This window comes from Podarcis vaucheri (genome assembly GCF_965113315.1).
Source record: "Podarcis vaucheri genome assembly, chromosome: 16".
In the NCBI taxonomy this organism is placed as follows: domain Eukaryota; kingdom Metazoa; phylum Chordata; class Lepidosauria; order Squamata; family Lacertidae; genus Podarcis; species Podarcis vaucheri.
In genome coordinates this window covers 14,841,813-14,857,352 of record NC_138754.1, presented here as the reverse complement: position 1 = coordinate 14,857,352, position 15,540 = coordinate 14,841,813, and the positions used below count along the sequence as shown (strand labels likewise).

The following is a 15,540-nucleotide window of genomic DNA, read 5'->3' as shown; positions in this document are numbered from 1 at the left end:
ATGCCTTTGAATACTAATTCCTGAGAATCACAGGTGGGCAGAGTGCTGTGGTCCTGCTTGAGACATCTGGCTGGCCACGGTAAGAACAGGACATGAGACCGGGTGGACTTTACGGGATGTTAGCATCTCCAAATTGCATATGTAAAGCGCTAATTGCAAGAGCTATAGAACTCTATGATGCCATACACCTCTGTGACGGTTATTTTCAGTTGATATCGTTATCACAGTTTTAACAGAGCAGCAGGTATGTTATGTTGTGCAGCTGTCTCCCTTAGTTAGTCTGTAACAGTTTAATCCAGTGTTTTCCAAACTTGGGTCTCCAGCTGTTCTTAGACTACAACTCCCATTATCCCTTGCTATCAGGATCAGTGGTTGGGGATTGTAGTCCAAAAGCAGCTGGAGACCCAAGTTTGGGAAACACTGGAAACACGTATTAGCAACTTGTAGAAAAAAGACAGTCACGGAACCGAGAAATTACACAAAACAAATGAAATACCGTGAAAATCCCTGAAACGAGAAGTAATCGACTAGAAATATTATCTTATAGAATTAAACTAAATAACAAAAATCAAAAAGTTTAACAAAGCCTTAACGGGATGCCAGCTACAAACTTCGTTTCACTGAACTATTCAGTTTCCTCAGAAGGAAATAGAGAAATCATAAACCTTAAATGATTTTAAACAAACTCAAACTTTTTTTGTAAACTCAGGGGAGCATATTAGCAACTTAAGCATCACCTGACTGTTTTGTATATTTTAATCTGCAACTGCAAGTGCATGCACTAGAAGTTATTTGTTCTTTAAACTTTAAAAGTGTCATTTTTCTAGGAGGGAAAAGAGAACTAATTAAAGAGCTAAATGACCCAGGGCTGACTTCTGCAAAACTGCTAAATGGGAACCGGAGCTCATTTCCCCAGACTTTTGGCCTGATCCAGCTGTGGGGCTCTTCTTCGTACGTTCTTACGTCTAGCTTGGAGTGCATCCTAAACGCCATTTGGCTTCAGAGGTGGCTGTCCCCAATATTCGTTCACAGCAATTGGAACTTGGAGATTTGTCCTATATGAGAACAGAACACAGAAATTCCCCATCCGAAGCACACAATGGCATGGTGCTCAAGTCTGTGGTGCAGGAGCTCACCATGATGGCCGCCATAGCCCACGGAGGGTCCATAAGTGCTGGCAGCTAGGCTGCTCCATTTTCCCACTCCATCCATTAAAAGTAGAAGTACCACAATGCTCAGCTTATTAAACTCAGCATGACTATGCAGATCTCAGCAGTGCTTGCTGCCGAATGCCTGAGTTTCAACATGTACAACAAACGGAAATCTGCTAAAAGATCTTCAGCCACCGAAAATGTAAACCTTTAGGCTTTTAATTAGAAATGCAATAAATTTGCTTTAATGGACAAGTCACTGGCCACAGTTAACGCTGAGGCATCTTGCAGAAGATGTTCACTTAAGCCTTGATTACAGCACAGAATAGTTAAAAGCACCAGCGGGAACAGCTGAGTATTCAGAACCGTTTTTATTGGAGGGGTGGGGCAGTGGCAGCATCTTAACCATAGTTAAGGGTTTGCATGTACCACTAAACTATGGTTAACATGAACCGAGGTTTCTAAGCAAACTACAAAGCTTAGTTAATGACTTTTGATCACCGTCAAATAAAGCCATACTTAAACTGTTGGGCTAGATTCACACAATGACAAACCGCAGTTTAATGTTATACGCAAACCTTAGGTTCAGGGAAGGTAAACAAAGCCAAGATAACTTTAGGATAAGACGGATAAATTTTATTCAGTTATAGCAGGAGGAGGAAGTTATGCCCAAGAGAGAGAAACTCTGGCCCTCTGGATGTTGCAGTTAAGACTTCAAATCTCATCAGTCCCAGTTAACGTGGCCAATCATGAGGGATGATGGGATTTGTAGTCCAGCAACATCTGGAGGGCGAAAGGTTCCTCATCCCCGCTGTTATAAAACAAACTTGAAAGCCTTATCATCACCTCATTCAATTGCCAGAGCTGGGAGGGGCCACCGGTTACTATGGCACACTGGCAGATGATGTCAACATTTCTGCTCAGAGTGGTGGGGATTCCTAGAGCTTTGCTTACCAGTGTTCTCCCCTCTCTACTGCACCACTGTAAAAGTGTATGCAAGGAGGCAGAAATATTTCAAGACCCCAGTATCTCATTTCTCCAGTTTGAGGAGGTTTCTTCTGTCAGGAATAACTTCCATTTTCTGTCCTGGGAAGAAGGGAATGCAGGAAGCTGCAAGAGTAATCAGACTTTATATACAGACAAGAGATTCCACTTCTGTTTTGTTTGTAATGGTAAACTGGGACTTTAAAGAAGCAGTTTATTTTCCATAGGGGAGAAGAGAGTGCCTGTAAAGCTTGATTTTAAAAAAAATATATGTGACACTGGAACCCCTGGGGAAAAAATACAGCCTGGAGCAAAGGCATGAACAACTCAGCTAGAGAAACCAGGAGTGGAGAAGAGGGCCTCAGCCTCACTTCCCAAGCCACACCCCACACTGTCCCTGCTCTGCATCTTCCTTGAGTGTTTTTGCCTGGATGGAATATGTCCTGGAATTCTGCTAATGCCTCTTGCTCACCTGGGTGGGGGGCAGACAGGCACTGGTGTGTGTGTGTGTGTGTGTGTGTGTGGAAACTAGCCTCCTGTACAAGGGTGGCATGTGTATCTCCACCTGATTCTCCCTCTCTCCCCACCCATCACTAGCATGTGACACACACACACCCCCAAAAAATTGCCCAGAAGGGAATTCAGTCCCCAGGCTGCAAAATGTTCCCCAGCCCTGATTTGCAGAATCAACACAGGGTGGAACCTTGCTCTGATGGGAAAAAGTGACTCATCACCAGATACAGTTACCCAGAGGCTTTGCCAAGGCAGATAGGTTTAAATGCAGCAGGGAATATTGTTATTCCTTTTGTAAATGAAGAACCTGCAGCTAGACCAGGTTTCTCTGCTGCAGCAGAAATCACCTTATCACAAAGTTTAAGTGTGCATTGCAAAAATGTGCTGTAAATTTATCCACTTAAATAAAAAACAAATGAACTGCAGAATTAATCTCTCTTCTTCCTACCACCCACCCTGTGGGGGTTTTTTTTTTTGGGGGGGGATAACTGTGCATAATAATAATAATACTTGCAAAAAAACAAACAGAAAGAAAGATGTCTGGTTTCCAGGCCCTAGCCTGGATTATCTACAAACTTCCCGATTTTGTCCTCGGCAGACTAGGCAGGTCACATTGGCACTGCTAATGCAGCAATTTGACTTCACCTCCAGAGGTGCGCTCCATTGTCTCTTGAGACGGATGGATGCCAATGACAAAAAATTAAAAAATTAATTCAGCTGTTTTGAAAAGTCATGCAATAACCATGCTTGGCCTGCAGAGGACAGCAGAGCCCACTTTTTGACTGTTGCATGAGCTCATTTCCCCTGCCTGTCATTCTCAAGAGCAACGAATTCTTCCAATTTCTAATTAAGTTACCATGACAATTATAATTGGAGGGCAAGGGGAGGAGCTTAATCAGAACATGCACACTCCTATTTCTGTGGGAGAAATGCTTTGCCCTGTGTTTTATCCACATATATGCGCCTGACACAAACAAGGGCACTGATGAGTTATTTTCCAAAATTACAAGCTTCTCCTACTCTCAGACCTTCTTCTTAGTCACAGCCTCTTAGCTTAAAGCCCCACCCAGGGACAGACAATCAACAAAAAAAATTAAAAATTGCTTAAAATATATATATCAAGGGCTGCATTCCCTCTGGGATAATCTGTTAGGGGCCACATGCTAGCCATGGGTGGAGGCAGAGATGAAAGTGTTTTGGATTTAAACCAACTAAACCATTCTCACCAGAGCTAGCTACCTCAGATTAGAATGGCCAGGCCTACCCAGAAATAGGCTCTCCTGGGTTTGATGGGTTTACTCTCAAATAAGCATGCAATGGATTTTGTTTTAGTGCCAACGGACTGTTACCAGTAGTGATTGGGAATCAAAGAGAAAGCAATTCCTTTCTGATTTTCATCTAAACATCCAATATACACATGCATAAATAAAATATACTGTATATATTTTGTATTACACAAAAGCACTTCTTTTCCCTCAAGTCATACAACCACGAAAAAGGGGTGTTTGGGGGGGGAATCAAATAAAACACTGCCCCTTCCAGTTCTGAAATTACACGGGAGGAGACATATGATTAAAATACAGGAAGAATAATCAAACAGGAAAGAAGTCTGATGGCAGATTGGGGTGGGGCACCTATGCCATACACCCTTGTCCCACCAAGGGACTTATTTGGTTCTGAAGGAACTTTGTGCAAGCTCAGAGACACTTTTAAAAAGAAAACTGGGTCATCCTCCCTGCCCCACCCGCAAAAAGCCTGGGTCTTTGTGTGACTCATTTAGAAGTTAAGCTCCGCCTCTACCACTCAGCAAGAGCAAAAAAGGATATGCGTCATCAAGAATAGAGACCAAGAAGAGTTGAGACTCCTTAACCACAAGTTCGCTTTAGGGCAAAGGGATAGGAGAGAGGGCGGGGGAATTGGTCTTTCAAAATGCGCTCAGGAAACTAGTCTCAGTTGAGCAATGTACAGCCATCAATAGCAACTTGCTCTTAAAAAGATTCTGAACTTTAAAAGGACAGATTTGAAAATGTGAAGCTAACAGCAGTGCCTCTGAGCATGTGCAAGCTATCTCCTGTCCACTGAGAGCAAACGCTGACAGACACCTAAAACCAGGAATGGGGAACCGGTAGCCCTCCAGATGTTAATGAACTACAACTCCCATCATCCCTATCCATCGGCCATGTCAGCAGGGAGGCTGACGGGAAGGCTGCCTTGGCTTCACCACCCCTGGTCTAAAAAATGAACACTTGATGGCAGATATTTAACACACTCTCACAAATTATGAATAATCCCAGTTATCAGCAGCTATAAAAGCAACAAAATACCACCACCACCCCGGTCATTTCTGTCCTTAAACATTGTACAAATTGCAAGCACTTAGAAACCAGTGCTGCCAAATTAGGCCAAAGAGCCGGCATCCTCTCACAGTGGCCAAACAAATGCCTCTGGGAAGCGTGCAAGAGGCAGGCAAACTCCCAGGCTTCAGTGCCAGAGAGGTAGAAAACAGCCTCGCCGTGAAATTTGCTTTAAAATGAAAGTAAAAGAAACCACGGTCGAGAGGTGGTGCCATCCAGGTGGGACTCTGGGCCTGGCAACCAGGGCCTCCCTCAGAGAAGCTCCACAGGCGGAAGTGACGCAAGCCACATCCCCAGCTAATAAAAGGGTGGAAAGGCCATTACATCCAGCCTCTAATACTCATTGCGCCACGGAGGTGTGACGCTGAGTGCCGGGCTAAGATGGCTCTGGACAGCCTTGGGCCCAACACACTTTCAGACCAGCCACATTCCTCATGGGCCTGCTGTGGAGATGAAGGACAGGATTCCCGTGGGACGCCAGGAAACTGTTACAGAACTGGACCACTGGTTCCTCCAGCTCAGTGGTCCAGCAGCCGTTCTGCAGGGGTTCAGGGGGACGGCAATGCCCACCCCTGCTTGGAAATGCCAGGAATCAAACCTGGAGCTTTGTGTAGGCCATGGGTCAGCAAACTTTTTCAGCAGAGGGCCAGTCCACCGCCCCTCAGACCTTGTGGGGGGCCAGACTATATTTTTTTTTGGGGGGGGAATAAAACAAATTCCTATGCCTCACAAATAACCCAGAGATGCATTTTAAATAAAAGGGCACATTCTACGCCTGTTCCCGGACCGTCTGCGGCCCGGATTTAGAAGGCGATTGGGCCGGATCCAGCCCCCAGGGCTTGGTTTGCCTACCCATGGTGTAGGCCAAGGGGTGCTCTACTAGAGTTACAGCCTTTCCCCAGCATTTGAGCAGGAGGCAAAGGAGAATCTAGCACCCGTTCCCCCACGAAGCTTGGGTGTTGCGCTGCCTTTCTGAACCGAGCCCCAAACCTCTTTTGGCTGACGCCCAGCTGGGAAGGAGAGACTGAGCAGTGCCAGTATGACTCAGCTTCAGGGATGCTGGAGGCACAGGAGATGGCAGTGAAAGCTGCGAACCCCACCCAGGACTTTGGTCTGCCTTAGCCGACAGCAGGTAACTGGGCCAGCCACACCCCAAGGAGAGAGATCTAAGCAGGCAGCTAGGCAGCTGAGCCCGCACTGGAGGCAGGGGCTGGAGGCAGCTCTTCCAGGAGTCTCAATTACTACAATGTGCAAAGGGCTTAGGTGGGCACAGAATCCTGCCTCTTAGTGGGATTGGTGCTCTCAAGTGCATACTGCACTAGCCCCACAGGCAGGGGCTGATGGGAGTTGTAGTCCAAAACATCTGGAAGGTATCAGGTTAGGAGAGGCTGCCTTCAAGAGCCAGCAATGGAATTTATAGAGAGAGTTGGAAGTGACTACAAGCATCATCTAGTCCAACCCCCCGTAATGCAATAATCTTTTGCCCAACAAAGGACTCGAACCCATGACCCTAAGTCTCATGCTCTACCAATCAAAAAGAACAAAAAAATTCAGCCTGGGGCCAAGTCACAATTTTAGGCAATCCGCTTCTTACAAATCTGATTACCCCCAGGAGTTGAAAGGGATCCAAAAGGTCATGGAGCACAACTTTTTGACAACGGAGGCGATGTGCTCCTAGTGTCTGTAGCAGGTGAATATGCAGACTCTGCTTAAAAACACTGTAAGCAAACAGCCCATCTCCCGATGCAATTCCCCCTCCCCACAGAGAACTACGTAATGCCCTCTGCAACTTCTTCCCCAAGTTTAGGCAAAATCCCTTCTCGTAACTTGGGTTTGGGGCCTATATAATTCACTTTCCTCCATGAAGTGTCAATAGCACCTTCCTGATGTTATCATTTCTGCATCAGACTTAACGCAGCAAAAGAAAAGCACAAAGCTCGTCCAGTGTGCTTTCACCACACCCTATGGACGGACCAAAGTCCAAGCACCAGACTATTTTAAAAGCCTTCTATGATAGGCCTGTGTTATAAATGAGGAAGTGCCTGTTTTCTATTCAGCTTGTGATATATGTATGTACACACACACACTTCCAGCAGGCAAGAAGTTCTGTGAAACGTGAAAGAGCATATTTTGAAGGTTACAAAGAGGGGGCTTAACTACTGAAAGTTTCCCCAGCAGTGCTTGGTAAGCTATTAACTTTTTAAGCCAGCAGTGAGCAAGTCACAAGGAGAGGCGAACATTTCCTCCATTAAATTTTCTCCATTTCCTCAGGAGAGACTTTGGAGGGAAAGGCAATGTTCCATCCATTCTGCTTTAGGAGTCTTAGATGTGACAGAACCTTTAAGTGTTTGTTCTAGATTCATGATCATCAGGTTTTATTTAAAATGAAACCCAAGTTTCTAGCTCTTGTGGCTAGAGAGATGGGGTGGAAATCATGTGGGCACCACCTGGTTAATGCTGGAAGCAAACAGGTGGATGAAGGTTTCTAGTACCGATGGAGGAAAAGGAGGGGGGGTTCTGTCTGACCAACAAGCAGATTTAGTGACCTGGCGCAACTCACAGGTTGAATGGGTTGCTTTTCTTGGCAGAGAATTAGGAAAGTTTTAATACCAAGTACACACAGCCCTGTGCTTAACCCCCAAGGCTCAGGTTGAGTAAGAAAGAAAAGGGGGGGGGAGAGACAGACACACCCAAGAGGTAGCATTATTTAATTTTTTTATTGAAGATCATTGGTGCTGCTTCCATATTTTGTTAATTCCACCCCCAACATTGAGATGGGTGCAACTTTCTCCACAATATCTCATTTATACACAGTACTACGGACAAGCACAAAGCCACTATGGCGGTAAAGAGGGAGGGGTTGTGGGTCACTGGGAGGGGGGGCCGGGAACACAGCTGCCATTCCACATTTGTTTTCCAAAAACACACATACAGAGACCAAAAAAAGAAAAAAAATTTACACACTGGGAATGATGGACTAATTTTGGAATGAGGGGCCATGGAGACCCCTGCCTTTAGGTGCCCCCTTCCTTTTGCCCTCCCTCCCACACCATTTTCAAGCCTTGGCCAGGAGTGGAATCCTGCTTGAGAGTGGTCCCAAAGCTGGAATGGAGGAAACCAATGGTCCCATGGGGTGAAGGAAGCAGCCAAGAAGTGGGGCCTCAAGGAATGCCACCTTAAGAGTCTAGGCTTGGAGAGGGGGAGGAAGGATAGAGGAAGGTTTGGGGGGCCGGGGAAGAGGGAGAAGGAGTTGTAGCTGGTTTGGCAAGTTTTAACAGCAGCCGCAAGGTTGGGCTGCAGCTGCTTTCATGAGAAGGGAGCACCAGAGGGGGTAAAAAGGTGAGAAGGCAGAAAACCGGAACCTAACTAAAACGGAGAACCCACCCCACGTCCCACCCACCGAACCCCCAAAAAATGATAGCACAGGGCCAATAATATGGAAGCTCCGAAGACGCTGGCACAACGGGGGAGGGGGTGGCTCACAAGGGCTTGCCCTCCAAGCTGATGACGGCACTGCCGCCCAATTTCTCCGCAAGGGTGCAGCGATCCTTGACTTCCTCGTAGCAGTTTGCTTGCAACTCGTGCTTGATCCCTGCAAGGGAAGAGGTGGGGACATGAGTGGCTCTTGCAGACCTCCATCACGTATTCCTGCCCAGCCAATTCAACAGGCCAATCCCCAGATCAAACAGCAACCCTTCCCCACTAGCAGCTACTAGAGATAGAACAAAGGCTGAAGAACAACAATGCCTCCCCCCCACACACACATCTGTTATCCACCCCTTTAATCCCAATCTCTGTATTTGGTCCACCACCACAACTCCCCAGTCTCAACAACCCACCACCTCTGCAATTTGTAGCAGGCACAAATTGCACTGGCAATTTGCACAGCCAAAGTCACTGTCAGGTGGCAGCTGGAAAAAGCTCTCAAGAACAGCCTCCACCAATGGTACCCTCCAGAAGATCGTGGACTACAGTCCCCGGCAAGCTGGGGCTGGTGAGAGCTGCAATCCTGAAACATCTGTGGGACGTCAGGCTAGCGAAGGCTGCCCAAGAAACTTATGAAGAGATGGACTCCTTTGTCTCAACGCTCCATTTGTAGCATCTGAAAAGTCATTCAGCCTGCTTAGCTGCTATTCAGATGCAGGGAGGGGGGTCAGATTGGGGAGAGCGATCAAGTCAATTTCAGGTGGGAGAAGTGTGGGCCGGTACAAAGTTGGGAGACAGTTGTGGGAATTAGCATGCTGTTTTCGGACAATGAGAGTGAAGGTGAATGAGAAGGCAACATAGAAGGGACCAAAAGTAGGGTTTCAGCCCAATCAACTGTTTATTCAGGAAGCAAAGGCAGCCCTGGTTGGGGAAGTTTTTAATGTTTACTGCTGTATCATGTTTTTAATATTTGGTTGGGAGTCGCTCAGAGTGGCTAGGGAAACCCAGCCAGATGGGCGGGGTATAAATAATAAATTACTATTAAATTAATATTTCACCACTACATTGTTAACAGCCATTTTAAGGGCATTTCAAAGATGCATAGCGCTGAATCAATGTCTAAATCTGTCCCATTGATTTCAACATTGCCAACTTAATTCTGGATTCAGCCCACAATGATATAACTGAAACATTGCTGGGGAGGCTCAAACCTCTAAATGAAGGGTGGTACCTGTTCCTGGACAACTCCCAGCATACCTGCCTATGCTGGCTGGGGCTAATAGCAGTCCAGCAACATAGTGTGAGGGCCATAGCCTGGCCATCCCTGCTCTATGAGCCTCTGAGCACAGCACTACCAAGCCTTAAACTTTGGTCCCTACCATTTGCCACTTCTGATCAATTGAAGGCCTTCTTTCCATTTTGGGAGAGGGGGGAGCCTTATTGCAGATGGGACCATGGCACAGGAAAGCAGAGGCCAGTGTCAATTTGATTCTCACAAGGTCAGTTTCTGCCCCTCCAAGATGGTTGCAGAGAGGCAAGCACAAGAGAAAAGTGTCTTACAAAATTACCGTATATACTCGAGTATAAGCTGACCCGAATATAAGCCGAGGCACCTAATTCTACCACAAAAAACTGGGAAAACTTATTGACTCGAGTACAAGCCGGTTCACCACACCACAAACCTCCTGGTGGGCCGGAGTGCGTGTGTGTGCGTGCATATGGCAGAGGGGGCTTCTCTCTCCCCCCCCAGCCCCTCCCGTCCCCCTGCCTACTTCAAGGCCAATGGTAGCAGCGGCAGAGGAAGAGCAAGCAGCCCAAAAGGGCTGCTTTCGGGCTGCTTGTTCCTCCGCCGCCAACAGCAGCAAAGGGGACCCTCACTCAAGTGTAAGCCGAGGGGGGCTTTTTCAGCATAAAAAATGTTCTGAAAAGGTCAGCTTATACACAAGTATATACGATAATCACTACACAGACAGTAATTACAGTGGCACTGACTGGCAGCTCTCCAGTATTTCAGACACAGCTCCCCTCCAGCGTGGGGCCACCTGCATAAGAGGCCTGTGCTCTACTGCTGAGCTACAGCCCTTCCCCCAGCAGACCAGTCCCCTACTCCTATCCCCCTGCTGTGAAACAGGCAACCACACCAGTTCTCACCTGTTAATTTTTTCTTGATGGCATCCTTAGAACTGGCATAGATCATCTTGCTCTTCAGGGGGGCACACTCAGGCGCCCTGCGGGGAGACAAAACAGCAACCTCAACATCAGGAGTGTGACCAGCCCCAATTCCCATGGGAATAACAAATATATATCCTCCCTTCTTAGTCTGAACAGGGCGAAAACAGCTCAAGGAGCGGACAAGGGTAGAGGAGGGAAGATGCCTAAGGGTATAGCAGCTGCCACGTCATCCATATGCCTAATGGAGTCACTTCCTCAAACGGAATCCTGGGACAAAGACATTCCCCCCCTCACCTGCTGGAACAGAGGGTGGGGGAACTTGTGGTCCTCCAGATGTTGTTGGACTGCCTTCAGTCTCAGCCAGCATGGCCAATGGTGAGTTGAGCCCAAGAACGTCACAAGGGCCCAGGTTTCCCCAGTTCTGTGCTACAGATTCCATGACCTACAGCCTTTTAAATTGAAGACTACAACAGGACAGCCCAAATTTCCTTACACACTGTGTAGGACAACAATTGCCTCTCATTCCTGAGTTGTGTATACCGCCCCCCTTACCTGAGATATACAGGGTGTTTAAAATGGTTGTGCTGTTGCCGTGCCACAATTTGATATTGGCACAAACTGAACTGCTTGGCAACGGATTTCTATTCTCCGCATCCCAGGTATATGGGAGGCGGGTGCATACATGTGGAGGGATGCTTCCCTAAAAGGACTTTAACCCCACGTTATCATGGCAACAGTGCCAGGAAGCACTGAAGGTGCCTGAGGCAGCGATCTACCCCTATCCCTAGGACTTCCAGGCAAGCCACATCAAAGCAGCTCTGCCCCCATTGTCAACTCTGAAAAGAACTAAGGTGCCCGGAGTGAAATCCTCGAGTTCTGCCATGAAAATCCTAAAGCCCTCAGCCAAGCTCAGTCACTTGCTATCTTCTCCAGTGGGTTGCTGTCAACTCTTTCCAAGGCATCAACAGCCCTTGGTTTGACACCCGGGAAGAAGAGTGGCAAGACAGGTCCTGAATAAGCCTTTTCATGAGATCTGGAAGCAAGGCTAGACTGGGGGAGGGGGATGGCTGGAGCAGATAGAATCCGTGTCTAGCTCAGAAAAAGTAGCCAGGGAAGTAGCCTCCGACAAAGGGTTCCAAACACACCAGACCCTCTGCTCTGATTGCATTTGCTTGGTAGCATTTTTCTGGCCAAAAGAACTACTCTTCAACATGATTCCGTGAGTACGGGAAGGGGGGGGAGCCTGGGGGCAGGGGATATGGGGTGGCCTGGCAGTAGCCCCAGAGTAGGCTTTAGTTTGTTTTGTTTTTAGGAGGGAGTCCTCACCAGAAGATGAAGACAAGGTCCTCCTTTTTGCTTTCCTTTGTCTCATAGGTGGCATCGTAAAGGGCATAGCGGCAGTCACAGTCCGGCAGCATCTTGACGAAGTAGAGGTAGGGGTCATCAATGGTGTCCCCCACATCCCCCACCAGGATCTCCTTCCCCTCTTCCAGGATGATGTTCTTCTTATCTTCGCTCAAGCAGAAGAGCACAGCTTTCTTGCGCTTCTTCACCTCTTCTGGGGTGGATGCTTTGCGCACCTTCATGTCATTGAAGACCTTGATAACTCCATCGGAGACGGCTACGCCAGATGCCTGCCCAGGGAGGGAGGGAGGGAGAAGGGAAAGGAGTCAGCCAATAGCCACACCAAAGCCTCCACATGTGGGAGAGAGAATAAGATGCATTCCCTCCCACTTTCACAGTACTGGATCTCTGGGTTATCCAATGAACCAGATGGCAGGAGAATCAGGACGGATAAAGAAAATACTTATTCGTGTGGTGCATAATTCATTTACAGAATTCGCTGCCACTTGATGTGGTGATGTGCACTAGCCCAGATGGCTTTGAAAAGGATTAGACAAGATTACTAGCTTCCCACACATGATGACTATGTGGACCCGCCCATGTTCAGAGGTGCAACTGTGCCTGAATATCAGTCACTGGAGAGAAACACCAGGTTGCCCTCATGGCCTGCTTAACTGTGGAAAAACAGGATGCTGGGCTGACTGGGCCTTTGGTCTGATCCATAGAATCACAGATTTGGAAGGGACCCTGAGGACCATATAGTCTAACCCTCTGCAATGCAGGAATATGCTGGTGTCCCATACGGTGTCTGAACCCTGCAACCTTGGCGTTATCAGTTCCATGATCTAACAAAACTAAGCTATTCAGAATGACATCCAGACTGATCCAGAAGAACTTACATTTACCCATGCAAATTAGCAAAGGCTCAAAAATGGATCCGTAAACTCACTTGCCATAAGAATACTTTCAAACTCTGTAAAGCATGAGCCATCACTGCTCCCCCCCCCCCTTCTGAGTGCTTCGGAAGTAGAGCATGACACAGACCAGCCCCCACCCTCTTCCTGAGCTCAGAACTGGGGAGCAGAGATTTTCTCCCTGATCTTGAGCTGCAGAGGCAACTTCAAAGCACATGTGCAATGGAGATAAGCCTCAAACTCCCCATCCCTACAGGAAATGAAGAGGAAAAGGTTTAAGGCAACCACAAATTTTGGCCGGCTACTGAGCCCAGGCAGTTATGGACAAGATTCCAGAGCCTAAACCTAGATGCCTTTCCCTATCCTGGTCAGAGCAGGTTCTGTGAAGAAACTGACTCCCACAGAGTCATCTGGAGTTAAGCCACATAAAACTTTTTTTTTTTTAACAAGGACTTCTTCAAATGACTAGACAGTGAATTTGGGGCAGACCTCTCTCTCCCTCTCTCACACACACACAGACACCAAAAGAGGGGCCCATCCAATTGACCTTTTAAACAGAGTCAGAAATTCCCATCACTAAAATGAAGAGATAGAAGGAAATGGATTCAGGTTAAGGTTAGGATGATGATGGAAGGCAGGATTGGGAGTGGCATATACGGGCAATTTAACAGCCAGAATTGGAAATAAACCAACTAGGGAGTGTGTTTTTTAAAGAAAAATCTCCTAGGTTCCATTCCTGCCCCCAGGAGAGGCCAGGAGCAGAGATGCCGGGAATCTGGCACTAGCTTTCTGGGGTGGGAAAAGCACAGAATGCAAGAGCAGAGACAGCAGGTGCCCCAAAGCCGCCAGTCTGGAGGGAGGTGCTTGGCCTCCTGCCTCCAGCACCAGAAAAGGAAGTAGACTTGTGTCGCAGGGGATGGGGGGGGAGGAGGGGGGAAGAGGAGAGAAGGTTAAGTGGCAGCATTCAGGAGATGCGTGCTCAGGACTGTGGTTTTTCTTAAGAGAGGGAGAGATCTATTGTCACCAGCAGAAGCTGGGAAACCACACGGGATCTCTTAGGAGGGGTGCAAATCCCGGGCAAGGGAAGCAGCCTGTCCAGTTCAGAGTTTGGGTAGTGAAAAAGGGGGTGCGTTTTTACAACCGGCAATAGAGAGCAATTTTGGCAAGGGGGAGGGGAGGAGAAAAAGGTGAGAGTATCAAGAACCCAGGAATTTCTCGCCAGCACTATTAAGGAGTCTCTTGGCAGGCCAGCTCTTCGCTGCAGGAAGGATATAAACCACAAGCCTGAGAGTGTCATTTGATAGACATTTTAGGAGAGGTGCCACATTCAGCCAGCATTTAGAACCTGCTCTTTGGAGAGGGAGCAAATAGTTTTATCCAGGCCTTTTGAGTGGGGTGGGGGAGAAAACTGCTGCAATGCCACAGCCACGTGAAAGTCTTGACTCCCCCCTCCCCGCGCCGGGACTTACACACAATAGGCTGCTCTATATATCCCTCTTCCCTTTCAACCTGCATCTCCGTAGAGAGAAGCTGCTGTTGAAAAGGGAGGGAGAGCGGGAGGGGCGGAGGCGGCAGGGAAAGAGCAGAGGTCCGGGAAAGGAAGAGGGCAGCGAGTTCCCTCTGCGCAGGTCTTTCAAATTAAGTCATTTTAAGAAGCAAGAAAGGGCAATGAAGGTTCGGAAGGCATTTGCACACCCCACACTTATGGGGGTCCTGGGTTCTACCCTCTCTCATCCAGCTCTACAAAATGGGGGGGGTGTAAAAGGAAAAAAAGAAGATTCCATCCGGCATCATACCCCGTCAGAAGGGTGATATATAGGTCGGGTGTGGTGGGGGGAGGGTGAGGAGATTGGGAGGATGAGGGGCTTCCCTTCCCCCTCCCACTACAGAAAATAGCTCCTCCCCATGTGACTGGCCATGTGACTGCCAGAATGCGGCGAGGGGGGAGGACGGCGAGGAGCTAAGCGGGGGGGGGGCGCTACATCGAGCCACAGAGGCACCTTCGCCGCAAAAGCCAGGTGGGGCGGGGGGAAAGGGGCCCCCGAGAGCCCCCCTCAAAATGGCGGCCGGGAGACAAGATGGCGGCCCGGTGTGTGGGGCGGGCGGTGGGGGGGCGGTGGAGGCGAGGGGCCGCGCCGGGTCTTACCATGGTGCTGCAGGCGACGAAGGGAAAGGTGAAGGAGGGAGAGAAGGTGTGCGCGGCGTCGGCGGTGCTCTTCGCGCTCGGAGCTGCTGCTGCTGGTGCGGCGTCGACTGCTGCTTCCTTCTCCGAGGCGGCGGCTCCGACTCCGTCTGCGCGTCAAGCGAGGCCCGAAAGGAACTGCAGCCCCGCCCCGGCACGACGCTTCCGCTTTAAGGCGCCTCCCGAGGAGGAGCCGCTTCCGGTCCGGGGCGCGGTGCACCATGGGAAACCGAGTCCTCCCCCATTCTCTCTCTCTCTCACTTCACTCTCTCCCCAAAAGAGACCTCGTCTCCTTTCCACTGGCCTTTCCCATTCCCGACCCCCCCACACACACAAGAATCCTGGGAAACGTAGTTCATTGTGACAGGCCGGAGTGGGGGAACCTGCGGCCGCCGGCGCCTGCTGGGACTCCAGCTCCCATCATCCATGCCAGCCAGCCTGGCAGCTGGAGTCTAGTCAACCTCTGGAGGGCCACATTCGGCAATCAGGGGGCGTTTTGA

At 48.8% G+C, this 15,540-nt stretch overlaps 1 protein-coding gene across 2 annotated transcripts; it reads right to left on the bottom strand.

The window, feature by feature from the left end:
- Positions 1 to 7,700: 7,700 nt before the first annotated feature.
- On the bottom strand, positions 7,701 to 15,189 carry CFL1 (cofilin 1). 2 transcript variants are annotated; one of them, XM_082203608.1, is made up of 4 exons: positions 15,005 to 15,185; positions 11,927 to 12,234; positions 10,580 to 10,656; positions 7,701 to 8,594 (listed from the first exon to the last, which is right to left on the bottom strand). In XM_082203608.1, the coding sequence occupies exons 1-4, from the start codon at positions 15,005 to 15,007 to the stop codon at positions 8,482 to 8,484; spliced, it is 501 nt and encodes a 166-aa protein (XP_082059734.1). In that variant the 5' UTR covers positions 15,008 to 15,185; the 3' UTR covers positions 7,701 to 8,481. The 2 variants fall into 2 exon arrangements, with proteins under 2 accessions (XP_082059734.1, XP_082059735.1); XM_082203609.1 differs by lacking the exon at positions 7,701 to 8,594 and adding an exon at positions 10,424 to 10,483 and having other exon boundaries at positions 10,536 to 10,656; positions 15,005 to 15,189.
- Positions 15,190 to 15,540: the final 351 nt, after the last annotated feature.

What these genes read in the sequence shown, in the direction of transcription:
- CFL1 (XM_082203608.1), bottom strand. An exon ending in GACCTTGTCTTCATCTTCTG is followed by an intron (nt 10,657 to 11,926) that starts GTGAGGACTCCC and finishes GTCTCCCCGCAG; the next exon opens with GGCGCCTGAGTGTGCCCCCC. An exon ending in CATCAAGAAAAAATTAACAG is followed by an intron (nt 8,595 to 10,579) that starts GTGAGAACTGGT and finishes CTTCCCTTGCAG; the next exon opens with GGATCAAGCACGAGTTGCAA.